General features: G+C 49.8%; 1 protein-coding gene across 1 annotated transcript in view; it reads right to left on the bottom strand.

The window, feature by feature from the left end:
* The window catches only part of EHD1 (EH domain containing 1), a 33,638-nt gene extending 9,109 nt beyond the window's left edge, over window positions 1–24,529 (bottom strand). Inside the window, exons 1-2 of the mRNA XM_060269736.1 lie at window positions 23,966–24,529; window positions 15,092–15,189 (exon numbers count right to left, since the gene is read on the bottom strand). Coding sequence (XP_060125719.1) covers window positions 15,092–15,189; window positions 23,966–24,369 — 502 coding nt within the window. The 5' untranslated portion in view covers window positions 24,370–24,529. The remainder of the gene's footprint in view (window positions 1–15,091; window positions 15,190–23,965) is intronic.
* Window positions 24,530–26,070: the final 1,541 nt, after the last annotated feature.

Below are 26,070 nucleotides of genomic sequence, written 5' to 3'. Positions count from 1 at the left end.
CCGTCCCGTTATAGAGCTGAACAACAACAAAACTCATAAAGGCACAACCTGTCTATTGTGGGCTGGCTGAGTTTGCATTTACGGTAACTTCACAGATGGGCTGCTGAGGTCGGGCTCCTCGCCTCAAGGGACTCGACAGTCACCAGCCAATCCATAACGTTGCAGTGTTTCTCAAACCTAGGTCCCCAGCTGTTGCTGGGCTACAACTCCCATCATCCTTAGCTAGGCAGGACGAGTGGTCAGGGGTGATGGGAGTTGTAGTCCAACAACAGCTGGGGACCCAAAGTTTGAGACGCTGCAAGAAATGCAAACTCGGCCAGCCCAGGACACTGGCCAGAGGTTCCCTCAAATTTACATCAGACGAGTCCTGCCGGATCAGGCCAATGGTGACCCATCAAGGCCAGCATCCTGTTCTCACAGCAGCCAACCAGGTGCCCCAGTGGGAAACTGGCAAGCAGAACTCAAGAGCACAAGAGTCCTCTACCCTCCTGTGGTTTCCAGCAACTAGTATTCAGAAGCATTTACTGCCTCTGACCACAGAGGCAGAGCACGGTAGTTAGTAGCCACCAATAGCCTTGACAACCCCCCCCCCAAGTGTCCCTAGGAGCTGTTCGACAGTGGAATTTGCTGCCAAGGAGTGTGGCAGGCAGGTGTGGAGGACTCCCTGGTCCTGAATGGGGTAACTGTGCCCCTGAAGGACTAGGTGTGCAGCCTGGGAGTCATTTTGGACTCACAGCTGTCCATGGAGGCAGAGGTCAATTCTGTGTCCAGGGCAGCTGTCTATCAGCTCCATCTGGTACGCAGGCTGAGACCCTACCTGCTTGCAGACTGTCTCGTCAGAGTGGTGCATGCTCTAATTATCTCCCGCTTGGACTACTACAATGCGCTCTACATGGGGCTACCTTTGAAGGTGACTGGGAAATTACAACTAATCCAGAATGCGGCAGCTAGACTGGTGACTGGGAGCGGCCGCCGAGACCACATAACACCGGTCTTGAAAGATCTACATTGGCTCCCAGTACGTTTCCGAGCAAAGTTCAAAGTGTTGGTGCTGACCTTTAACGCCCTAAATGGCCTCGGTCCAGTATTCGTGAAGGAGCGTCTCTACCCCCATCGTTCTGCCCGGACACTGAGGTCCAGTACCAAGGGCCTTCTCGGTGGTTCCCTCATTGCGAGAAGCCAAGTTGCAGGGAACCAGGCAGAGGACCTTCTCAGTGGTGGCGCCCGCCCTGTGGAACGCCCTCCCATGAGATGTCAAAGAGAAAAACAGCTACCAGATTTTTAGAAGACATCTGAAGGCAGCCTTGTTTAATAGATTATTTTATTTCATTTTTCTGTTGGAAGCCGCCCAGAGTGGCTGGGGAAACCAAGCCAGATGGGTGGGGTATAAATAATAATTATTATTGTTATTATTATTATCATCATCTGTCAACAGATGATGATAATCTGATAATCTGAAGAAGTGTGCATGCACACGAAAGCTCATACCAAAATAAAAACTTAGTTGGTCTTTAAGGTGCTACTGAAGAAATTTTTTTTATCATCTGTCAAGAATGCTTTGATGGTGTTTCCTGCTTGGCAGGGGGTTGGACTGGATGGCCCTTGTGGTCTCTTCCAACTCTATGATTCTATGATTCTATTTTCCAGAGACAGTCTCAGATTTACAGAAGCCATTACAGTTTCTGATTTGATCCAGCAACGTCCCGCTTTTCCTTAGGACGTCTCTATTCCCATCAGAGACATGTTGGAGGTTAGGGCGTTATCCGACCCCTGAGCCATCTAAAAGCAGCCTTGTACTGTATAGGGAACCTTTTTTATGTTTAATGTTTTATTATGTTTTCCCCCCCATGTTGGAAGTGGCCTAGAATGACTGGGGCAAACCCAGTCAGATGGGTGAGGTATAAACAGCAACATTATTTATTATTATTATTATTATTAAATAGAACATCCCTATTTTCATCAGAGAAATGTTGGAGGGTATGCCTTGATAACCTGGCTCAGCTGTTTGGGTGTGGTCAAGAGGCCTTTTTTTGCTGTTGTTAAATGGGTCGGAAACGGTTTTCAACCTACTGAAGAGAGACTAAGACCTGCTTCAGGTCCACCCTTGCTAGTCTAAGCACATCTGAAGAATCTCCCCTTCCCCTTGTTGGCTTGCCTGAACCTGCCTCTGGGTTTTAACCCAAAGCCCTGAATTGTCCCCTTGCTCTGGACTGGCTAGATGCTTGTGGCCCTGCTGTGCTCAGCTTGATCTCCTGCCCTGGCAATCTTTTATCTGCTCATCTCATGCCAAAGTCAGCCAATTCACAGACAATGGGTTGAAAACAGGAAGTGGGGGGGACTTTGGGAGGGAGAGATGAGCAGCTGCATTTGCAAAGCCTGTTCAGTCTTGCTAACAGAGCTTCCACACAAGGAGGAAGGCTGAACAAGAGAAGCTGAATCTCTCTCCTTGACCGCGCGAAGCTCCCAGACATTTTATTTATCTATACACCGATATTCATTAAAAAATGTACCAGAGCGGTTTACAACAATTACTGCATCTATATAAAAGCCAAACAATAAACCTAACGGAGTTAAAATCAGAAATCAGCTAACGATTATGGAAAGATCCATTCATTCTTAATTGCCTGACAGAACAGGAAAGTTTTCAGCAGGCGGCATTTAATACAGGAAACTGAAGGAGTCTTGCGGAATCTCCAATGGCAGAGTGTTCCACAATTCCACATTCCACAGACATTCCACATGGAGGTGGAATGAAGAGGAACGACACCGGAGCCAATGACAGTAAAGGCTTGTTTACTTCTTCCTGTTGTTGTTGTTGTCAAATGTGCCTCACCAACTCTGGGAACAGCCACCAACGCTCCTGCGGATGATCTCAGTGACCTCTTAGGTACTCTAAACCTAAGTTGCTTAAGGCTTTGTAAATTAATACAAGGACCTTGAACCTGGTTCAGCCAGTGCAGATGTTTTAACAAGGGTGTTGCTTGTTGTCAGAAAGATGCCTCCATCAGCAGTCTGGCCACCACACTCCCCACTATCTGGAGCTTCCATGGGCAGCCCCACATAGAGCATATTGCAGTAGTCTGGCCTTGAGGTTACCAGTGAGTGGGTTGCAGTGGGTCAGGAACAGTCGTAGCTGGCGAACCAGCCAAAGCTCATAAATCAGACAGGAAGCTCTCCTAGACAGTGTGGTGAGAGCCCCAGAAAAGGTTGAAGCAGCTCTGTGGTCCTCCAGATCATAGCTGTCAAGTCTCCTATTTTTCGCGGGAAACCCCTGTATTTAACTCCATTTCCCGCTGTTCTCCTGAATGGCAAAATATCCCGTAATTCCCCCGGATTTATAAGGAAACAGCTCCTGCCGGCCGAAAATTGCCTCTGCACATGCCCGGGCATGCACAGAAGTGACTTCCGCTGCCCCGCTGCTGCTGATCCCTTATTTTCTAATCCAGAAGTTGACTACTATGCTCCAGATACTGTTGCCCCAGCCAACATGGCCAATGGCCAAGGATGATGGGAGCTGTAGTCCAACTTCACCCAGACAGCTCTGGGTGAACCTGCCTGGGTGCTAAGATCCTTGGGTGAGCCCCTTCTCGGTCCCATCAACGCAAGAAGTAGTAGTGGTGGTGGTTGGTATCTGGTGGAGCCTTTTCTGTAGCTGCCCCCAGATTGTGGGCTTCCTTCCTGAGGGAGGCTGGACTGGCTAAGAGTTTCCTGTTCAGACAGGCCTTTGAGAACTAAGGTGCAGACGAGGCAAGACACTGGGCAATCTGTACTTTAATCGCTAGTTCTAAATGTGTTATGATGTGTTTTAACTATTGTTTTAGTTAAAGTTATTTCTGAGTGGACGTGTACATAATTGCACTGTTAACCATATTCCTGTGTGAGATTTGCTTTAATGGTTTGCAATCTGAATTTGTTGAAACAGGCAATAAATGAAGTTAATAATAATAGTGAAGTGAATTCTTAATGAGTACATGCTCTTCCGCTCATACATAGCATTAGACATGGCTAAGCCTCTTTGCAAAGTTTTCAAATGACCAGGAGGCATGTGGAATTTTCTTAACATCCACCCAAAATTATTTTGGAGTGGAGTTTGCAGAAAATGACTTCTAGGAATATTATATATATATATAAATTTATTATTTATACCCCGCCCATCTGGCTGGGTTTCCCCAGCCACTCTGGGCAGCTTCCAACAGAAAAATAAAATAATATAACCTATTAAACATTAAAAGCCTCCCTAAACAGGGCTGCCTTCAGATGTCTTCTAAAAATTCTCTTTGACATCTGATGGGTTCAACAGGGCGGGCGCCACTACAGAGAAGGCCCTCTGCCTAGTTCCCTGTAACTTGGCTTCTTGCAACGAGGGAACTGCCAGAAGGCCCTCGGTGCTGGACCTCAGTGTCCGGGCAGAACAATGGGGGTGGAGACGCTCCTTCAGGTATACTGGACTGAGGCCATTTAGGGCTTTAAAGGTCAATACCAACACTTTGAATTGTGCTCGGAAACGTATTGAGAGCCAATGTAGATCTTTCAAGACCGGTGTTATGTGGTCTCGGCAGCCGCTCCCAGTCACCAGTCTAGCTGCCGCATTCTGGATTAGTTGTAGTTTCCCGGTCACCTTCAAAGGTAGCCCCACGTTGAGCGCATTGCAGTAGTCCAAGCGGGAGATAACTAGAGCATGCACCACTCTGACGAGACAGTCTGCAAGCAGGTAGGGTCTCAGCCTGCGTACCAGATGGAGCTGATAGACAGCTGTCCTGGACACAGAATTGACCTGCACCTCCATGGACAGCTGTGAGTCCAAAATGACTCCCAGGCTGCGCACCTGGTCTTTCAGGGGCACAGTTACCCCATTCAGGACCTGGGAGTCCTCCACACCTGCCTGCCTCCTGTCCCCCACAAACAGTACTTCTGTCTTGTTAGAATTCAACCTCAATCTGTTAGCCGCCATCCATCCTCCAACCGCCTCCAGGCACTCACACAGGACCTTCACCGCCTTCACTGGTTCTGATTGGAAAGAGAGGTAGAGCTGGGTATCATCCGCATACTGATGAACACCCAGCCCAAACCCCCTGATGATCTCTCCCAGCGGCTGCATGTAGATGTTAAAAAGGAAGTACCTGATCTCAGACAACCCCACCACAGAGGCATCTTGGTTGTTGGAAAAAGGCAAACTATGGAAATTTTAAGGACTAGAGAATGACACAGAAGCAGGAAGAGTACAAAGTACAGTAACTGGTGGGGTGGCGGGGAGGGGGGGGGACGACAGACAGCAGTTCTTTAGGATCCTAGAGATTCCTATAGCCTGGTGTCCAAACAACTCACTCACCATTCACAACTGGCCAAAAAAACCCTGAAAGGTCAGAGCAGCAAGGCTGCCTCATCTCACAGAAATCACTTAGAACTTGCACAGTTCACTTCCTAACTTTCTCCACCAAGGAGGGCTAAAGACATACTTAAATGAAAGTGTAAGAACATAAGACGACCCTGTTGGATCAGGCCGGTGGCCCATCTAGTCCAGCATCCTGTCTTCACGGGAAACCTGCAAGCGGGACCCAAGCACAATAGCCCTCTCCCCTCTTGCGGTTTCTAGAAATTGGCATTCAGAAGCATTGCTGCTCCAATCTATTGTACATAAGAGTCTGGGGTCGCTGCTGGCAGCTCTCCACTGTTCCAGGGAAGGCTAGGGTTCCCAGCCTTCTGCAAGCAGAGCAGGTGCCCTGCCACTTAGCTATGGGTCTTGCTTGAGGCCCTAACTCAGGGCAGACGGGATGACGACAGCCCCCTCCTCCATACACATCCAGAACTCGGAATAATGGAGGTCCTGGTGTAGCAGAGAGACTCGGGCATCCGGCACGACAATTCACAGAGAATGGCATCTGCATTCCTTTCCAGTTCATTTGCTCTGGATCAAGAGCAGAGGCTTTTAACTCATGATAACCAGGGTGGTAAAAAGGGAGAAATCCCACAACCACTTGGAAGCAGGGGACTGAGACTAGATGGAACTTGCAGAGATGACCGGAAGGATCCGCGGCCAGAAGGAGGAGAAGGTTGAAGATTGGAAGAAATTTAGAGATTTAAAGAAATATTGCAAGATTTAATTAACCTTTAAGGAAGCAGTGTATAGGCTCTAGGCAGTATAATAGAAATATTATTAAGGAAAGAAAGATAATTTTTTGAAATGTATGGTTTTAGAAGAAGAACCTGCTGGATGTTAAAAAATGGACAATGTAGCTCAGAGGGGGGGGGGAGAATGAGGGACGTCCCCATACATTGAAAAGGACAATGTATGGAAAATTTTATGTCTTAAGTGTTTGTATGTTTGTTTGTTTGTTTATTGATGTATAAAATTAAATACAGTGGTACCTCTACTTACGGATATAATGCGTTCCGAACGCACATTTGTAAGTCGAAAATATTTGTAAGTCGAATCCCATAGGAATGCATTGGGAGAAAAAATTCGTAAGTAGAAAGAAAATTCGTAAGTAAGTAGAAAAATTCGAAGCAACCCTATCCAAAAATTCGTAAGTAGAAAAAATCCTATCTAAACAGCATCCAAGATGGCGGACGGAGCTCCGTTCATAAGTAGAAACATTTGTAAGTAGAGTTATTCGTAAGTAGAGGTACCACTGTAAATTTATTAAAAAAAATTTAAAGGAAGCAGGGGACTGAAACTTGTAAGAATTTCAGGAGAACCTGCTGGATTTCAGGCTGATGGCGCATCTAATCCCAGCATCGCTGCCTCCAACTGTAAAAGCCGAGCGGAGCCACTGTGTCTAGTAGCCACAGAGGGCCCTCTGACGCATGAATTTGCCTAGTCCCCTTTTTAAAGCCATCTAGGTTGGCGGGCCATCACTGTGGGAGGGAGTTCCACAGGCTTAACTCTGCCCTATGCAAAGAATTGCTATCACCTTTCCTGAATCTTCCACAGCACTGGGTGCCCACGACTTCTCGTGTTTGAGAGAGGGAGGGGGAAAAAACTTTTCTCTGTCCACTCTTCGAGCGGCAGCAGTGAGAATCAGACATCAGGCACCAGCCGGGTGATTTCTGCATGAAGTGAGACTGTGGAATTTCTTCCCTTTTTTTCAGATATTTGGTGGAAGGAACACCCTCGTTGTAACTGAGGGGGGAAGTTGCGGCTCACCAGCTGCAGAGGAACTTTCCCAAGGGCAGCTTCCAGGCGAGGTTACTTGGCTGCCAGGCAGGAGGTCACCGAGGGCCAAGTCTTTCCCACAGGCCAGGGCTGGGTGCCCTTCAGCGCCAAGAGGGATGCCGCCTCCCCCTCCCCTCCCCACGCCCACCTCTATCCCTGCCCCAGAGTGGCACATCTCATACCAAACTAGGCTTTCACAAACCCTTCTGCTCACGTTCCTACCACAACAAGACACCCTGCAGCTCAGGTTCCCCGGCTTGTGCACTGCAGGCAATGAGGGGGTGTGCACTTCATGCATGCTCAGAGGCACTCTCCCCGTGCCCCAAAAGCCAGGCTATGAACTTGCATCAGCCACCACCGGAGGTTTACGAAGGAAGGCAACTGCAGATGGAGCCGTGAGAAGGTTTAGGACAGATACAGTGGTGCCTCGCTAGACGAATTTAATTCGTTCCACGGGTCTTTTCTTATAACGAAAAATTTGTCTAGCGAATCGCATAGGAATGCATTGAATTTTTTTGAATTTTTTTTTTTGCCCATAGGAACGCATTAATTGAATTTCAATGCATTCCTATGGGAAACCGCGATTCGCTAGACAAATTTTTCGTAAAACGAATTCGTCTAGCGAGGCAACCTCCGCTAGAAAAAACTTTTCATTAAGCGAAAATTTCGTTAAGCAGGGCATTCGTTAAGCGAGGCACCACTGTAAAAGGAAAGTCCTTCTCCGTGCAGTGCAAACTCAACCTATGGAAAAACAAAATAAAAAAATCCTTCCAGTAGCACCTTAGAGACCAACTAAGTTTGTCACAGGTATGAGCTTTCGTGTGCATGCACACGAAAGCTCATACCTGTGACAAACTTAGTTGGTCTCTAAGGTGCTACTGGAAGGATTTTTTTATTTTGTTTTTACTGCGTCAGACCAACATGGCTACCTACCTGTAACTTAACCTATGGAACCCACTCCCACAGGAGCAGCAGACAGGCACCAGGTTGGATAGTTTCAGAAGGTAAAGGTAAAGGGACCCCTGACCATTAGGTCCAGTCGTGACCGACTCTGGGGTTGCGGCGCTCATCTCGCATTATTGGCCAAGGGAGCCAGAGTACAGCTTCCAGGTCATGTGGCAAGCATGACTAGCCACTTCTGGTGAACCAGAGCAGCGCACGGAAACGCCGTTTACCTTCCAGTCTGGTGTAGTGGTTAAGAGCGGTAGGCTCGTACTCTGGGGAACCGGGTTCGCGTCTCCACTCCTCCACATGCAGCTGCTGGGTGACCTTGGGCTAGTCACACTTCTTTGAAGTCGCTCAGCCCCACTCACCTCACAGAGTGTTTGTTGTGGGGGAGGAAGGGAAAGGAGATTGTTAGCCGCTTTGAGACTCCATAGGGTAGTGATAAAGCGGGATATCAAATTCAAACTCTTCTTTTTCTTCTTCCCGCTTGGAGCGGTACCTATTTATCTACTTGCACTTTGACGTGCTTTCGAACTGCTAGGTTGACAGGAGCTGGGACTGAGCAATGGGAGCTCACCCCGTCGCAGGGATTTGAACTGCCGAGCTTCTGATCGACAAGCCCTAGGCTCAGTGGTTTAACCCACAATGCAACCCGCGTCCCTAGTTTCAGAAGAGGACTGGACAAATCCACGAAGGAGAGGACTATCCTTGGCTACTAGCCATTACAGCTGTGCTCTGCCCCTCTCCCCCCCACACACTGAGACAGCACTGCTTCTGAATACCGCAGGAGGGGAGAGTTGAACTCGCACTCGGATCCTGCTTGCCAGTTTCCCAAAAGAGGCATCTGGCCGGCCACTGTGTGACTGGGATGCTGGACCAGGTGGGCCATTGCCCTGACCCAGCAGATGTTCCTTGTACTGGCATTCAAAAGCTCAGCTGCAAGAGAGAAATGGTGGCCATGCCAGCCCCAGCCCAGGAGCAGAATTCAGGGCGGCCAAGGGAGGCTGGCGAGATATGGGAAGGAGATAGCGTAGGCTTATCGCTCTCAGATGCTGCAAGGGGAAGAGGGAAGCCAGAACGTGCTAAATTTCCCTCCCAGCAGTAGAATCGCCTTTGTTTGCAAAAAAGAAACCCCTGTGATTTCCAATTCATCTGAAAAGGGGGAACTTTCCCCATGCTGATGTGCATATCTTGCTTCCTAGAAGGGTCATTTGGGGAAGTTAAGCTATTCCAGGCCGAGACACAGCACCAGTGCCAGGCAGGGCGGGGAACAGACGATGGGAAAAGCACCTTGCTTTGTGCACAAAGGATCCCCAGTTGAACTCATGCTGAAACCCTAGAGAACCAGTACAGCCTGTCTCTGCAGACAGCACTGGGTCAGTGAGTCAATGGCCTGACTCAGGGCACGAGAGCTTCCCTTTTCCAGATCTCCCTTTGGAACGTTTGAGGAGGAGGAGGAGGAAGGAAGTTAGGTTTCGTAAGGGGATACCTCAAATGGTTCTTTTCCCCTACACACTCACACACACACTGAATCACCATCCCAGAAAAGCTTTTCCACCTTTCGGATTCCATGAAACATTTCCAGGTAAACGGCTCACAGGCTGAAACCTCCTGGCCTGGACAAGGTGTGGAAAAAGTGAGGCTCCCCCAGCCCTCCTGAAAAACAATAGGGGTAAGACTTCCAACTTCCTGTGAGTCACGGCAAAAAGTGTTGACATCACCCGACAGCCACACCCACCGTTTTGCAAAAGGCTCCCTGCCAGCAGAGGAGACCAGAGATGCAGCAATGAAGAAAAGCAAAAGGAGTGGGGAGGGGGCAGCGGCCTGGGAGGCAATAGCCAGACACCCTGTTCCCCATTCCTTCCCGTCTTCCAGGCAGGAAGGTGGAAGCAGGGTGAGTGACTTGGGGGGGGGGGGGCGCGGAAGAGAAGTTCCACCACAGCCCCACACATGCCTAGAGACGCTTTGCAAAGCAAACAGCCAGGAATGCGGGGCTTTCCGAGTTTACTGGTATCTTATTTTAAGAATCTGCAAAGCACCGCATATAAAAATTACCTTGGCGGCGAACACAGAGGCATATATGAAAATAAGTAAGATTTACAATGGAATTGTAGAGTTGGAAGGTGTGACGAAGCAGGGGTGCTCCAGAGAGCCTCTCCCACCCTCTCGGATGCCCAACTGTGACACAGAGGCCTTGCATCAATGCCACCCACCTTTTCACGCCTGCAACTCCAGAGGGGAGAGGAGCTGGGATGCACTAAAGCAATTACTTTTTTAAAAGGTTCTAAACCGGTGACCCAGGACTCCTCAGTCCAAACTGCACCTCTGTGGTTTGCTCAGAGTGTAGTGGAAGTCCACACTCTCTCCCAGACCCACAGAAGAGTGCGCTGGTCTGCTTACAATGCCAGACCCGAACTCCCAGTAGCTTGAAGGCCAAATGTCTGGGCAAATGGGGATTTGGAAATCTGGAGGCTGGCAACCACACATAATTCATTCAGCGGTCAAATTAAGAAACTTAAATAGGAAACAAAGGTAGCGGGAAAGCAGGCAGAACCTGGAAACAGAATACAAAACAAACTAGAGCACCGTGGCTCTAAGTTGAACTAATCCTAGACACTCGTTCGTGTTTACTCCCAAAGCATCATTAAAGGCTGGTCAGCTTCACAGATGATCCTGTCTTGGAAATCCAGTGCTGGAAAGGGAACTGGATCCTGCCCCCCCCCCCCGGACACTGGGAGGGGAACAAGGTGCTATAAACATTTTTGGGGGGTGTCTTTTGCTCCAGGAGGTATAATAGTGACAGAGGTTGACAAAACCAACCCTGTCTCCTTAGCTTCTGAAATGTCACTAGCATTTCCTGCACACTTCTGTCCAACTGAGCTAGCCAGGGTGCTTTTTCTGCAGCGTTCTGTCTGTGTACCTGAAGGGCTGTAAGACACTTCATGTTAAGGCTGCTACTAAGCACAAAAGCTTACGTTCAGTGAAACATACAACAGTCCCTTCCAGCCGGCGGTTCACCATCTATTAGACAAGCTATAAAAGGAAAAACGAATGAGGAGGGCAGAGGAGAGGAGAGCGAACACTGAAGCATCTCTAAGCTCACTGGCCAATGCATAGGGCCACATTGGTCTTCCTCTTGCTGCAGCGTTCTTTCTGCAAGGCAGGGGCTTGCAGCCTCCCATATGTGACTTCAGGACGCAAGATACCCTGAAGCACAACAGCCCACCCACTGCCATATCCTTCTTGCCTCCCTATGCCTGTGGAACGTGACAGAGGGGATCAACACACACTTGTTTTGCCCTCCGGCGCTCAGCAGAACGGCTCCTGAGCACCCTAAGGGAGGCCCCTGCCGGACCAGCACCAGAAGGGAATCCGGCTCCCAGCAGAGCTCAGACTGGCTTGGCCACATATCTCTGTGAGTGAGGGCAAAGGGCACAGAAGCCATGCATAGAGGTCTGCCTCCGCAAGGGCAGGAGTTGGCTGAGGCTGCTTGATTCTGACCAGACTAAGAGTTATACCACTATACAATTTTTTCTTTTTCCAGGCAACAAGAAGAAGTGAAGAAAACACCCCCCCCCAAAAAAAAAGCTGGGAAGCCACTGGTGAGATATTCACACAGTACAGGTAAGTACAGTTAATACAACCAACTTAAATAAATATTAAATCAGGGAGTCCATTATTTCTTTTCTAAGTGCAGGTCATGTAAGTTGTTAGTTGATGTATAAGACACAAAGGTCCACCAAACTTTATAAAAGTGTTTTATAGCTTCTTTGAGCACATGCAGTTTCTCGGTGACTGCGAGATTCCATATATTAAAGGATAGTTTTTAAAAAATATAATAATGTGTATGAGTGCTCATTTGCGAAACCAAAGCTCATTGACCACCACATCCTGGTTTTCTCGCTTGCTGGGGTCAAGTGGAGCCTTATCGCTGATCTGCAGCACTTCCTGCTAGCAGGGCAAGGAGAAAAGTCAAATTTCCAGGCCTGCAATAAGAGATATGTTTGACTTCTGTGTTCTGTCCAACTCGGGCACCAGGATGGCAAAGGGCACCTCCATCTCCCTATAACCTCTCCTCTGGGGCAAGGCCTGGTTCCCTTCTCTTCCCCCAAAGGCAGCAGAGATGCTAGGCACCCCCTCCTGGAAAGGAGACTGTAGCACAGCCAGGAGATGATGGAAGCTGAACTGGGGGGGGGGTCTCAAGACGTAGGACAGGCAGAGAGAAGATGGCCCCCGAGACAGGAGCCTGGGAAGAAGGCAGCTAATTTTAGCTGCGTCCATCTGCTCAGCAAGAGCAGAGTTTCGCTACCAGCGCAGCACGAGACGCCGTCTCCGCTTGCCCCAGGCCAAAGGGGGGGGGGCGCGACACTCCCCAGGCATCAGGAATGCTGCTCCTTCCTGGGGAGGCATGTACACCACCTAGAACACCCTTCTCGTGCCAGCCACATATTTCCAAGCTACGCCTGGAAACTTCAGCAAGGGGAATTGGGGAGGGGGGTATTTCCTCCAAGGAGGCCTGAACTTGGCCAGGAGAGACAGGCTATAGGCCAAAGGCGGGGGGGGGGGGAGGAGGAGAGAGGCTCTTCTCTGCCCCTCCCAAGGATGGAACATTTCACTTAAGAAGCCACAACATGCTGGGCGTATATTCAGCCTCCCAGATTATGTACCCCATCGAAGCAACCCTGCTAATTTTAAACCCACCGCCCCAACGAAGGGTTAAAGGCAGCCCCCTCCTTAAAAAAAACCTCTGTTCTTGAATGTTTGTTTTATTGGGACAGCCCCAGACCTTCCTTTCTGGGCAAGGGGCTTGGGTGGGAGAGGAGGCAACATAGCTCCAGGCATCGAGATCCACATCAAAATCAAGCTTTCTGACCCAGATTCTGTTATTATAAAATAAATTTATTGGTCGCTTTTTTTTCTTTTTTACCCAAGTAACACAAGGCAATTTACAGCAAACAGACACATATATTAAAGCCAGCATTTTTAAAAACTTAAGGCTAACTCTGGAAGAGAAACCTATTTTTTTAAAAGCAGGATTAGAACAGCCCACACACTCAAGGAGGCCACAGCGAATTAGAAGCCAAAGGCCTGGCAGAAAAGAAACGTTTTTGCCTAGTGCCTGAAGCTATGTAAGGTTGGTGCCATGCGAGCTTCCCCCAGGAGAGGATTCTACAACTGGGGAGCCATCACTGAAAAGGCCCCGTTCTCATGTTGATACCCTCTGGACCTCCCATGTTACACTGACGGAGGAGCTTCACTGGGAGCGTACAGTGGTGCCTCGCTTAATGAATGCCCTGCTTAATGAAATTTCCGCTTAACGAAAGGATTTTTCGAGTGGAGGTTGCCTCGCTAGACGAATTCGTTTTATGAAAAATTTGTCTAGCGAATCACGGTTTCCCATAGGAATGCATTGAAATTCAATTAATGCGTTCCTATGGGCAAAAAATAAATAAATAAAAATTCAATGCATTCCTATGGGATTCACTAGACGAATTTTTCGTTATAAGAAAAGACCCGTGGAACGAATTAAATTCGTCTAACGAGGCACCACTGTATTTGCTTTCAATACTTTTGAGGAGGACATCCTTCTGGACAGGGCTGGGAATTTGGAAACTGTGCCCCTGTAGGCCTTGCTCCTCCTATTCAGCAAATTGGTTCTAGTATTTGCACCATGGTGTTCCACAGCAGCCACCCAGGAACACCTATATGAAGCCGGTGAGCGAGCTCACCCAAGGATCTGGAGCAATGTATACCAACAATGCTCAGTTCTCTTCCATCCAGGTTTTGGATGTAGCAGGTTGGACAGGTGCTAATATTCTGAAGCTCACTCAGGTAAGATGGTGGGGCTGTTGTTGTGAAGTCTGTCTGACCAAGAAGATGGGACCACACTCATAAAAAACATAAGAAGAGCCCTTTTGGATACAGGATAGTGGCCCACCTAGTCCAGCATCCTGTTCTCACTGTGGCCAACCAGATGCCCCAATGGGAAACTCACAAACCTGAGCACAAGAGCCCTCTCACCTCCTGTGGTTTCCAGCAACTGGTATTCAGAAGCACTACTGCCTCCAACCATGGAGGCAGAGCACAGCTATGCTGGCTAGTAGTCATCGATAGCCCTCTCCTCCATATCTAATCCTCTTTTAGAGCCGTCCAGGTTGGTGGGATCCCTGCCTGCTGTGCATAGCTGCCAAGTCTCCCGTATTCCCCGGGAAATTCCCGTTTTCCAGCTGTTCCTAGCTGAAAAAACGATTTTTTTGTTTTCCCCCAGTTTATTCTGGCACGGCGGCCATTTTGAAACTGGGCGGAGCATGCTCAGAAGTGACTTTTTGATGCTGCTCTGCCCAGTTCCAAAATGGCTGCAGTGCGACTTCTGGTCTGCTACTTCCAGCCCGGTCCCTTATTTCTCGGACAGCAACTTGGCAGGTATGCTGTTGTAGCAGGGAGTTCCATAGTTTAACCATGACTTGCATGAAGCACAACTTCCTTTTATCTGCCCTGAATGTTTTAAGCTTTCGGCTTCACGAGATGCCCTCCCGGTTCTAGTGTTAGGGAGAGAAGCAGAAATACTTTCTCCAAGCCATGAATCATTTTATAAACTTCCATCATGTCCCTCCCTAGAACAGAGGCAGGGAGCCGGGAGGCTCCCAGTATTGTGGAAAGCCAACTCCCACCAGCCAATGGTCAGAGACGCTGGGAGTCAGAGCCCAGCGACATCAGGAGAGCATGCCTTCCCCCATCCAGGTTCCCCAACCCTTTTCCTTAAAGAAAGCCTGCAAAATCCCCCGGCAAAGAAACATCAAGTTCTTCCACACCCGGCCGACAAATATACAGCTGCAAATATAACGTTTGAAGTGTGTTTTAAGTGCATTATACAAATGTGACACTAGGTGGCGATGGTGAGCTAATGGGAAATTCAATAAATATTTTAAAACTTTTTTTGAAAAAAAATTCACAGTGTGTTTTTAAAATGTCTAGATTCAGCCCAAGTGTTACCTCTGCTTATCCGCTGCTTCTCTCCAGACAGGATTCCAGGGGTGTCGATTATGCTGATGCTGTCCAGGACTGGGTTGGGCAGCTGAGCACACATGAACCTAGGAGGAGGGAGGAGAGGGCCGTTAAGCCATTTGCCTCAGCCGAAAGCAAGCATAGGGAGGCGGACGTGGCTCCCTGCCTGCCCCCCTCGCCACACTTTTTGGGCAACAGAGCTAACCGCTTCATATAGTTGAGCCACGTTTCAAAGTGGGGGGGCCTCCCACCCTCCAGCACCGACCTTCGTGTGGCACCACCCACAAAGAGAAGGGAAGGGTGCCGGGAGAATGAGTGGAAGATAACTCGAGAAACAATTCACCCCCTTCCACTTGCCAGGCTCCCTTGAACTTGTCTGCAGATTCAGATCAAGACCACAGCAAGAGGAAACTGATCTTGAACCTTTTGACCGTGGCCCAAGGCATAATCACCAAGTTTTGGAAGCCCTTTAACCCCAATAATGTAGACAATTATTGGTATTTCAAGACTTGGCAAATCACCTTTCTTAGGGGGGAGGGTGGGCTCGCATGAGCTAAAATTGTCCTGGGGCCAAAAGTGCTTGAGATTCCTTCTTTGCCATTTTTTCACATTTGTTTCATCTACAAACATAGTGGCTCGGGAGATTCAGGTCCCACAGGTCTAGGTGTCTGGATTTAGTACATCCCAAGGTTATGTTTAAAATCTTCTTTTTAAATATGAACTTGCCACTGTTGTGATTTGACCACCGAACCCTTTGAAATCACAGACCACACACCTTTCCTCTCTCGTTAGGTTTTATTTATGATTCAATAAATTGTGTGGCTGCATCTTGTGTATTTCCTTACTGGCAAACTGAGACAACTTGCCATTTTGAATTAACTTTTCCTCTTTTTCATTTTATTTCATTGATTTGTTGCAAACATAACAAAAAGAACCAAGAGATTTTAATCTTAAAGCGTCAAAGCCTGGAAAGACAAAAGCCCAAAGTTACAAAACAGCTCCAAAGGGATAATAAAGCACGGTAACTCGTACAAATATTCTCTTTACAAATAATAAAGATCCATTAAAAATAAAAGTGTCCCCCCCATGAGTTCCATTCATTAATGAGAATAAAGGTTTTATGTAATCTTAAATGAGCCAGACACTTGCAAATACTGATGGCATTATATATTTTTAAAAATACACTGTTCCACCAAGAGCGGATCCACTTGGACCCTTAATTTTCAGTGGGGATGTTGGGGTGTCAATGAAGAATGCAGACGACTGCCTTAGGCCTAGCCTGAGACCATCGACAGGGGCCATCGACAGCAGCTCTTTGGGGGCTCAGGAAGAGAGTCTTCTCCACTCTTCTTACCAATGACTAGAGAGATGCTCAGGCCCGTCCTAGCCATAGAGGCTAGTGGCGCGGAGAACCACGGCGCCGGGCGCTAGAGAGCGCTGGAAGGGCGCCAAGTGAGCGCAGGGTTCCGGCGATCTGGCCAGGACTGCGCTCCACGAGCTGAGAGGCTACACCGCATCTCTCTCCTTCTCCGAGGACTCCGCGCTGCGCCTCCTTCTCATTTCCCCAGCACTGGGTTCCGCTCAGTTGAGCTTTGCCACCAGCGCGCGCACAGCGCCCAAGCAGCTCTTGCTGGTTCCGCGGTGCGCACACTGGTGGCAAAGCTTGACTGAGCGGAACCCAGCGCTGGGGAAACGAGAAGGAGGCGCAGCGCAGAGTCCTCGGAGGTGGCCTCCCGCTGCTGCCACGGTCCGCTTGCCATTCCCGGGTCCTTGGAGGGGCTCTGGAGGGGGGCGCTGGAAGGACCTAAGCGCCAGGGCGCTGGATGGGCTTAAGACGGCCCTGGAGATGCTTGTGGGATTTGAACCTGGGACCTCCCTGCACGCAGAGCAGGCACCCTCCCAGCGAGCTGCCCTGGCCCTTCCCCAAGCTTCCCGGACCCTGTGTGAGACTGACAGGTTTTGCACCCCAGAATTGTGTTGAGGTTGTCAAGAGCCAGACCTTCTGCTTTTCAAAAATGCTTCCTCTCAATTTCACAAGGAGGAAGCCATGACAACAGGACACAACAGGAAGATTTGGGCAAGGTAGGAGTTGCGGCAATCGGCGGGGCTCAGGTGAGCAAGCTCCTTTCGCCCAGTCAGGTCCCCCCCCCCAGGCCTGTGGGCTGTTTATAAAGTCCAGAACACCGCCGCCGCCCCCCAAATCTTTCCCCCTACAATTTGGTCTCTAAGGTATCTTGTTCCAGCAGCCGACTGAAGGGTATTTAGTTCGCCTGGAGACCAAACCAAATGCAGCACTTTTGGACCTGGAAATGTGCACTCCACATTTAAAGCGGTATCAGACCACCTTAAACAGCCATGGCTTCTTCCCCCAAAGAATCCTGGGAGCTGCTCCTTGTTGTTGTTTAGTCGTTTAGTCGTGTCTGACTCTTCGTGACCCCATGGACCATAGCACGCCAGGCACTCCTGTCTTGCACTGCCTCCCGCAGTTTGGTCAAACTCATGTTCGTAGCTTCGAGAACACTGTCCAACCATCTCGCCCTCTGTCGTCCCCTTCTCCTAGTGCCCTCCATCTTTCCCAACATCAGGGTCTTCATGGATCAATGCCTTGTCGTGGCGAAGGGGCTTGAATAACTCAGAGAAGCTATGAGCTATGCCATGCAGGGCCACCCAAGATGGACAGGTCATAGGGGAGAGTTTTGACTAAACGTGATCCACCTGGAGAAGGAACTGGCAAGCCACTCCAGTATCCCTGCCAAGAAAACTCCGTGGACAAAGACAACAGGGGAGCTGCTCCTAGGGGAACCCAATTCTCCCCACAGAGATGGGAAGAGGGAAACCACTCTGGGAATTCTAGCTCTGGGAATAAGGTGGGGGAGGGGGGAGTCTCCTAGGAATCATTGGGACCCTGAACAAACTGCAGCTCTCAGGATACTTTGAGGGAAGCTGTTGCTGTTTATAAAGTGACACGATACTGCTATAAATGTACAGTGCGGATGAGGCCAGAGTGTCGGCCGCCTATCTCAGCTGCTGATACACAACAGTTCTCTCCTCCCATCAAGGCCATCTCGACACGGACACGGACTAGGTGAGCAACGCATCAAGGCACCGAGGCCTGTGCTGTTCTCAGAAGAGGAAGGGTTCATGGGTTCGAGCCCCACGTTGGGCGACAGATTCCTGCATTGCAGGGGGTTGTGCTAGATGACGCACACGGCCTCTTCTATGAGGAAGGAAGAGGGCGAACACCCCAGCACTTATCCTGAACTTTCAATCGCTGCTGACTTTGCCACCAGAGCATTCTCTGCCCCCCCCCCTGTCTCAAAGCACCTCTCAGGGGCCATAGCTATTGCATGCGGAAGGCCCTCGGGTTCAGTCCTCCCGACGGAATCTGCAGAGAGGGCTGGGAGAGGCTCCCTGCCTGAAACCCTGGAGAGGCATTGCTGCCAGCCAGTGTGGGCAGCATCAAGATAGATGGGCCAATGGTCTGACTCGGAAGAAGGCAGCTTCCCATGGTCCCTGGCCAAGAGAGATGGGGCCGCTTCCCCTCTCCCAAAATGCTCAAGACCTCCTCCCATGACCTCTCCCGACGCCCTTGTGGGAATAAAAAGCACGGAATGCTTTGCTGCACAGCCCAGCATGGGTAGCGAGAGGCACCCTCTGCCTCCTCGGTGCTCAGCACTGCAACTAGAAAAGATGAGCTTTGGAATATTGCAGAGAGAGATTTGCAGGCCTGCTGCTGCTGCTGCTCTTGCTGCTTTGGAATTTGCTCCCGCCTTCTCCCCGCAAGCAGCAGGGACGGCAACAAAGACCAAAGGCCACCTCTTCCTCCCTGCACCAGCCCCTCCTTGCACAGCCCCTGCTTAACCCACAAAAGGCTGTACTGTACACAAATCCAACTCCTGAACGAGCGGCCTGCGGCGCTCCACCTGTACAGAGGTCCTAAGCCAAGGGTACGGGGAGGTCAGCCGCCATCAAGGACACCTGCAAGCTGCCTCGGATAATCTTGTAAGGATCCTCTGGAGATAAGGCACCTCCCGTCCTGGGCCCCCCTCTGCCTGGCCAACATTGATCCAGCCTCCAGAAGGACTGCGGATTCGACCTACACCTACAGCATTTGACTGGGAAGCCTTCAAGAAGTTAGGCATTAAGCCATGTGCAAACCATACATTTAAAGCACCACAATACCACTTTAAGTAATCATGGCTTCTTCCTCCAAAGCAACATGGGTGCTGTAGTTTGTTCGGGAGTTGTAAGGAGTCTTGAGTGGCTTAACAGCTAATCCGTCTTCCCAGGGGTCTGTAATTCTGCAAGGGGAATCGGCAGTGTCCTAAAAAGTCTCCATGTACCCTTAACAAACAGCAGCTCCCAGAATTCTTTGGGGAGGAACCCATGACTTTTTAAAAGCGGCATCCTAACGCTTTAAATCAGGGTCTCCCAAACTTGGGCCTCTCCAGCTGCTGTTGGACTACAACTCCCATCAGCCCTAGCTAGCAGGACCAGCAGCCAGGGAATGATGGGAATTGTAGTCCAACAACAGCTGGATACCCAAGTTTGGGAAAGCCTGCTTTAAATGTAAGGGCTGAGTGTGGCCTTAACAGCCCTCCCCACTACATGATTCCGTGTAGGGCAAGCCAGGCAAAGCGGTCTGTAGATAAAATTCCCCAGAAGCATCCAGTTGGCAGCCAGCCACCCTAACAGCATCACCAAACTTCTCAGGGTGCAAGGAGGACTGGATACAAAATGCTGAACTGGCCCCAAACGAAGATTAGGGATGTAGCTTTTCAAAACAAAAAGTTTTCGGAAGGGCCATGCCCCCAGCGGAAGAGCACAAGCTTTGCTCAGGGGTCCAAGGTTCAATCCCTGGCAGTTCCGGATGGTGCTGGCTGAGACACCTGTCCGGCCAATCAGCACAACCACTAGCAAGCCAGATGGACCAGCTATCTTGGCTTGTGGCAAGAAAGCATCCTATGCTCAGAGCTGGTTTGCCTCCACTTGAAAGCCACGCGTGGAGTCTGCAAAGCGCACCAACCTTGCACAGGGAGATTTCTGACTTACCGATCACAACACAGCAGAGGTCAGGCGGGAGTGGAACAAAAGTGCAAACACTGCCAGGGTGTAAAATTAACCAAGAGGCCCAAATTCCTCCTCTGAACTCCCATACTGTTTCGCTAGCGAGGGAATCTGCCGGAGTTGCAAACTGCCCCTAGGTCTGCCGGAGGGGAGGTCACAGGGAGACCCAGCAGGAACTAACAATCCCTCTTTGTGTTGATCCTGCCCTCCTGAAACAGACTTTGGGCAGCGTTAACTCGTGACTGGCGAGGAATTCGATCTCAGAGGCTTCGGGGCTCAAAAAGGCCCTTAAAGAGACCGCTTGGCCAAAACTCTCGCTATGCGCAGTGTCCGACTTTGCAAACACTTGCTCGGATCATCCCACCCCATCCTTCCTGAGCAAAATTCCAGGGCACACCAGAGGGATCGGGGCTGCATGAGGACCGCTCCCCTTGGAACGGCAATTCCTGATTGATGCCAAGATCCAGGGAACTAAAGGTCCATCACCACAAGAGTGTTGTACCAGAGGCAAAAAAAACAGTTAACACCACCCCTGCTGTATGGTGGAAAGAATTTAGAATGAAATCAGCAACACCAGAGGTAATTCCTGGATCAGCAAAGCTTGACTACAGTAGCGGTGACTTTAGGACTGGACTGCTGCAATACACTCCATGTGGGGCCTCCCTTGCGCTTGACCCAGAAACTGCAGTTAGTGCAGAATGCTGCAGCGTGGCTGATGACAGGAGCAGACCCGTTGGCATACCTGCTCAGAAATGTACACTGGCTGTTGGTTTGTTAGTGGGCTAAACTCAAAGGGTTATTCTTTGTATACAAGGCTCTCTCAACAGTGCGAGACCAGCTTAATTAAAAGGTCATCTTGCCCCACACATGCACCCCCTCGGCTGCAGAACTGGGACTTTTACAAATGCACACGTTTGTTCCGTGGATGCAAGGAATTGGATCCTTCAGGGCGACAGCAACTAAATTTTAGAACTCCCCATCCACTGACATTAGACAGGCATCTTTGCTGCATTTTTGGTGCCTGCTAAGAACCTGGCTTAGGCAGACCTATCCAGACATGTACATTTGACACACATGTTAATACAGTGGACCCTCCGGATATGAATTAAATTCGTTCGGGGGGGGGGGTCCCGTACTTAACCTGAAAAGTAACTGGAGGCGCCACTTCTGCACACGGTGCACAGAGCACTTCTGCGCATGCACACACGGCGAAACCCGGCAGTATACACTTCCAGGTTTGCCACGTTCACAGCCTATCCAGAGCAGTGCATAACTCGAGGGTCCACCGTATGTAACTGCATCCAATTATGTACAGTGGTACTTCGACTTACGCAGGTGATCCGTTCCGCGGCGCTCTTCTTAAGTCGAAACCTTCGGATGTCAAAGCGTCCATTTTGCGCATGCACGAAGCGCAACTTTGCGCTTTGCACATGCACAGACCGCGCACGCCGCTTCTGCGCAGGTGCAGAATGCACGCACAACGAAAATACTTCCAGGTTTGCCGACTTCGTAAGTCGAAACCTTCGGAAGTCGAGGCATTCGGAAGTTGAGGTACCATTGTATATGCATATTTTGAAAGAATGTTTAGGTCAGCTTGTTTTTAACTTCTGGCTTCACTGGTATTTGTTAACAGATTTTAGACTTTATGTAAATTGATTGGAGGTTTTGATGATTAAGCGGTATACAAATCCAGTTAAATTAATAAACATAAAAACCAAACGAGTGGGATCTGCAACAAAGTTCTGCAGCATGGACAGGGAGCCCTTTTCTTCACCCCTTCCTCCCTGGTTTTCTCCCCCAAATCAGGGTTCCATGGCAAGGACCAGCCCTCACTTCTGAACATCACTTAAGAGCAAGAACAACAGATGCTATAAAAGAAGCTCCAGAATGCCAGCACACAAGTTTAACCTTGCCAGTCCCACTTCAAAGTGCTCTGTGATGCCTCAGTAGGACAGGAGCTTGGGGGCGGGGTGGGGGGAGAGAAAAAGTACTGGCTAAAACCCACACCTGACAAAACAGATCCTGGGGGGCGTGAATTTTGACATGGACTGAATGAATGCACGCACACAACTATCAAATGAAAGGCTTTTTTTACTTGGCCATTTCTGCAGTTTTTTTCTTTGGAAAAGGCATGAAAAGCCCCTCTGCTCTGGCAGGGAGATGGGGCCTGAGCTACCCTGCCAGGCCTCAATAACTCTTCCCCCTCCAGCCTGGGAACTGGCTGGGTGTGTGAGCCAAAGAGGGAATTTCTGCTGCTCTTTAAATCTGCCTGCCAAAGACAGATGGGAGAGCTTGGGAGAGGGCGGAAGGAAGGGATGGCGCCCTAAAAGCCCAGGCTGGCAGCAGGTCTGGCTGACTGGGCACAGCCGGAGCACCAAGTCAGGCTGGAAAAGAAAGTGGAACTGGGAAGATGCACTTTTGGATCTATCAGCTGCAGGATGCAGAGCTCCAAAAAGTGAGTAGCAGGATCCACATCCACTACTTGGGCATAAGTCAGGAAGAGAAAAGAAAGCAGAGCAAGATTATTGGTGATAGATTCACACCATGTATTGAAAGCACAGCCAGAGGACATATTTAACACTAGTGACTCTCCCCCAAAGAATCCTGGGAACTGTAGTTTGTTATAAGTGTGGTGTGAACTTTATCTCTGTGAGGAGGAAACTACAGTTCCCAAGATTTCCTGGGGGGAGTGGTGTGCTCTAAATGTATGGTATGGATATATTCAGAGGAGGCTGCACTGCCACACTTAAAGAGCCTATCCCCACCCCCAAACAGAAAAAAGTTTCCTTGCTCATCTTCCTTTAGGGAAATTTGAATTTCCCGCTAGCATTTGATATGGTACAGCAACCCACCTCTTCCCAAAGTTCTTCAAGGTATAACATCACCTCAAATTAACAACCATGCTGCAAGGCTGATTAGGATGAAAAATAGGGGACTTGCCCAAGGTTTCCCAGCCCAATCTCCAGGGACCAACTGGACTCCAGTGCCGGCAATGGGGTAATGCCACCCCCATGTCACCAGACGGCAGAAGCTTAATGAGACACACCTAGACAGCTACTGTCCTCCAAAAGAGGGGGGATGCTGGCCACACCGGTACATCAGCCGCCTGAGATGGTCACCCCACTCCACCCAACCTCAGGGCCGGCCCTGCCCCTAGTGAGCGTTAGATCACGTCTGAGTGGGGATTTGAACTTGCTTCTTGTATCTTGCTCTCATCTAGGTGGTCCATGTTGGGGGGGTTTGGGGGGGGGGTTGCAAGATAGCAGGCTCCTCCATAATCAGCAGCATTCATATGACTGGCAAAGGCTCATGTTCATATGCCAGCTCAGCTACAGGGCAACCTCAAGAGGGGAAGCCACTCTCTTTGAGCCTAGCAAAAACACCAAGTTAGTCCACCTTGAGTTTCCTGGAAAGCGGAAGCAGCTGCCACCTAGCCCTGCGTCTGAAAGGCGTCTGAAAGGCTAGTCCTGCATCTGAAAGGCTGACCCTAGAGATGCCATGGGTTACACCGTGGACCTTCTACTTTCAAAGGGTGCATTCTACTACTGAGCTCCTAAAAACAAAGATTCTAGTCCTCATGGGTCGGAATAAAGAGCCGGTTTAAAACAAAGGAAGCTGCCTTATTGTCTCATATGGATCAGCGTCGTGGCAACTCTGCAAGGTTTACAGATAACGGGTCTTTCTTTAGCCATACCTAGAGACACTACTAGGGATCCAGCCCGAGTCCTGCGCCACCCACGGCCCCTTGCCCTTGGAGAGAACCCAGGACCCGCCCTCCCCGCTGCACCCTCGTACCTGTTGAGAAAGGCGTTGCCGAAGGCGTTGAGCTTGCGGAAGGGGCGCCGGGGGTCGACGACCAGCGCGTTGCCCGGGATGACGCCCTCGCTCTCGCCGCCCATGACGGCGATGAAGGAGTCCGTGGTGGGCTCGGGCCCGATGCGCATGCCGGGGAAGTCCTGCTCCAGCAGGTGGCGGATGAAGGTGGTCTTGCCCGTGCTGTACTGGCCCACCAGCAGCACCATGGGCTTGCTCTCCCAGTCGGCGGGCTCCAGCGCCGGCGAGTGGAAGTCGTGGAAGCGGTAGTGCTCCTCCAGCGGCAGCAGCTTGCCGGCGTACAGTTGCTTCAGACCTTCCGAGACGGTGCGGAACAGCTCGGGTTCCTTGCGCCGCCGCGCGTCGCGGCTTACCCAGCTGAACATGGCTGAGCCCAACCCTACTGCGGGCGAAGGGTGGGGAAAGAAAAACAAAAATAAGATTTTTTTAAATAAAAAAAATTAAGAGGAAGCGTTATATGCGGGGCCGGCTCCGGGTTCAAGAGCGCCTGGCGCGGCAGTAAAAGTAGCCGGCAGCAACGCAACGCACCGCAGACGCCACGCGCCGCTCGGCGGCTCTCCTTATCAAGCCGCGGCGGCGGCGCCACGCCCCTCCTAACCCCTGATTGGCCGCTCGCCGACGTGCTTGTCCCGCCCTCTTTCCTTTCCCGGCAGTCCTGAGAGCCGCAGAAGACAAAAGTTGCGCCGCGCCTCTCTAACTTTTGAGCGTAGAGGTACGAAAGGGAGAGATGGGCCCATCTCAGTCGGAACCGACACCGCCCACCTTGGGACCTTCGTCGAGGGATCGCAAATTAACTCAACGGAAACAGTAATTTTTGCTCCGCCATTGTAATACCCTTTGCCACCAAAGCAAGGTAACGCGGGTGGAGGGAGGAACTCTCTGCACATGCTCAGAAGCACTCGAGCATCTCTGAATTCAGCCTTAGCAATTACGAATTGAGGCGGGGGCCTCCTCAAAAATAAAACGAGTGCTCATGAGCATGTGCAGAGCGTACTTCCTTTTTGCAGGCTACCTAATAGCTCCATTGTTTCCCCCCCTCCTTTTACACACATATTAATTAAGTAAACTTATTAAGCCAACTGTTCTCTAACGGCGACTTACATTAAAAAAAACCATACACATTAATATATTATACCATAAGGAGGGGAGGGAGAACAAAATTTCATATAAAAGAGTCTTCTTCCTCTTCTTCTTCTTCTTCTTCTTTGGCGATCACGAGTCGTAGCCGAGTAAGATTGTCAATGCTTTTTCATACAATATAGAAAGAGCACACACACACACACCCTATAACAACCATAGTATAAATAAAGCAGAACCAGCTCAGTCCATCAAAGGCCCGGGGGGGGGGGGGGGAGGTAAATCTTTGCCTGCCTCTGAAAAGATGTCAGCAAACCTCACTGGGGGGGGGGAGTATTCCTCAGAGGGAGCCAACACTGAAAAGGCCTTTTACCTATACTATGTGGGGACATGGGGAACGAGGTCTCCTATCTGCCAAAGCAGAAGGCCAAAGTCGATTCCTAGTTCCCAGCTCCTTGTTTCAACTCTTAGCTTGGTTAACTAAACCCGGATTTGAAACTGCACTTTAGCCACCCAGTAGATAAGCTTAATTAGTAATCTTATTTTCATAACAAGTGGCCAGTGTTGTTTTCTGAATCGAGCACTGTGCATCAATAAACCGAACGGCTTGTTCCAGCCAGTCATAAATCCGTGGCTTTTATCACTGGTTCCTCTGCTTCGTGAGCTAAAGTGCAAACCCAAACCCAGTTTAGATTGCCTAATTAAATCGAACTTTCCAGTTCTTAGAGCGTCACTGGCAGCCTGAATATGGAATGGATGCTTACTATTTTAATATTGCTTTGTTTCTGTGTTTTGACGTTGGGTGAATAGTATTATGTTTTGGGTCTGTATGAAACAGGAGTGGGGGTCTCAATGCGTGGTTTACCTACTGTAAATACAGTCATACCTCGGTTTAAGTACACCTCGGTTTGAGTACTTTCAGTTTAAGTACTCCGCGGACCTGTCTGGAATGGATAAATCCACTTTCCATTGCTTTCAATGGGAAAGTT

This window comes from Zootoca vivipara, chromosome 17 (genome assembly GCF_963506605.1).
Source record: "Zootoca vivipara chromosome 17, rZooViv1.1, whole genome shotgun sequence".
Classification (NCBI taxonomy): Eukaryota; Metazoa; Chordata; class Lepidosauria; order Squamata; family Lacertidae; genus Zootoca; species Zootoca vivipara.
This window is presented reverse-complemented; position numbering and strand designations above follow the sequence as displayed.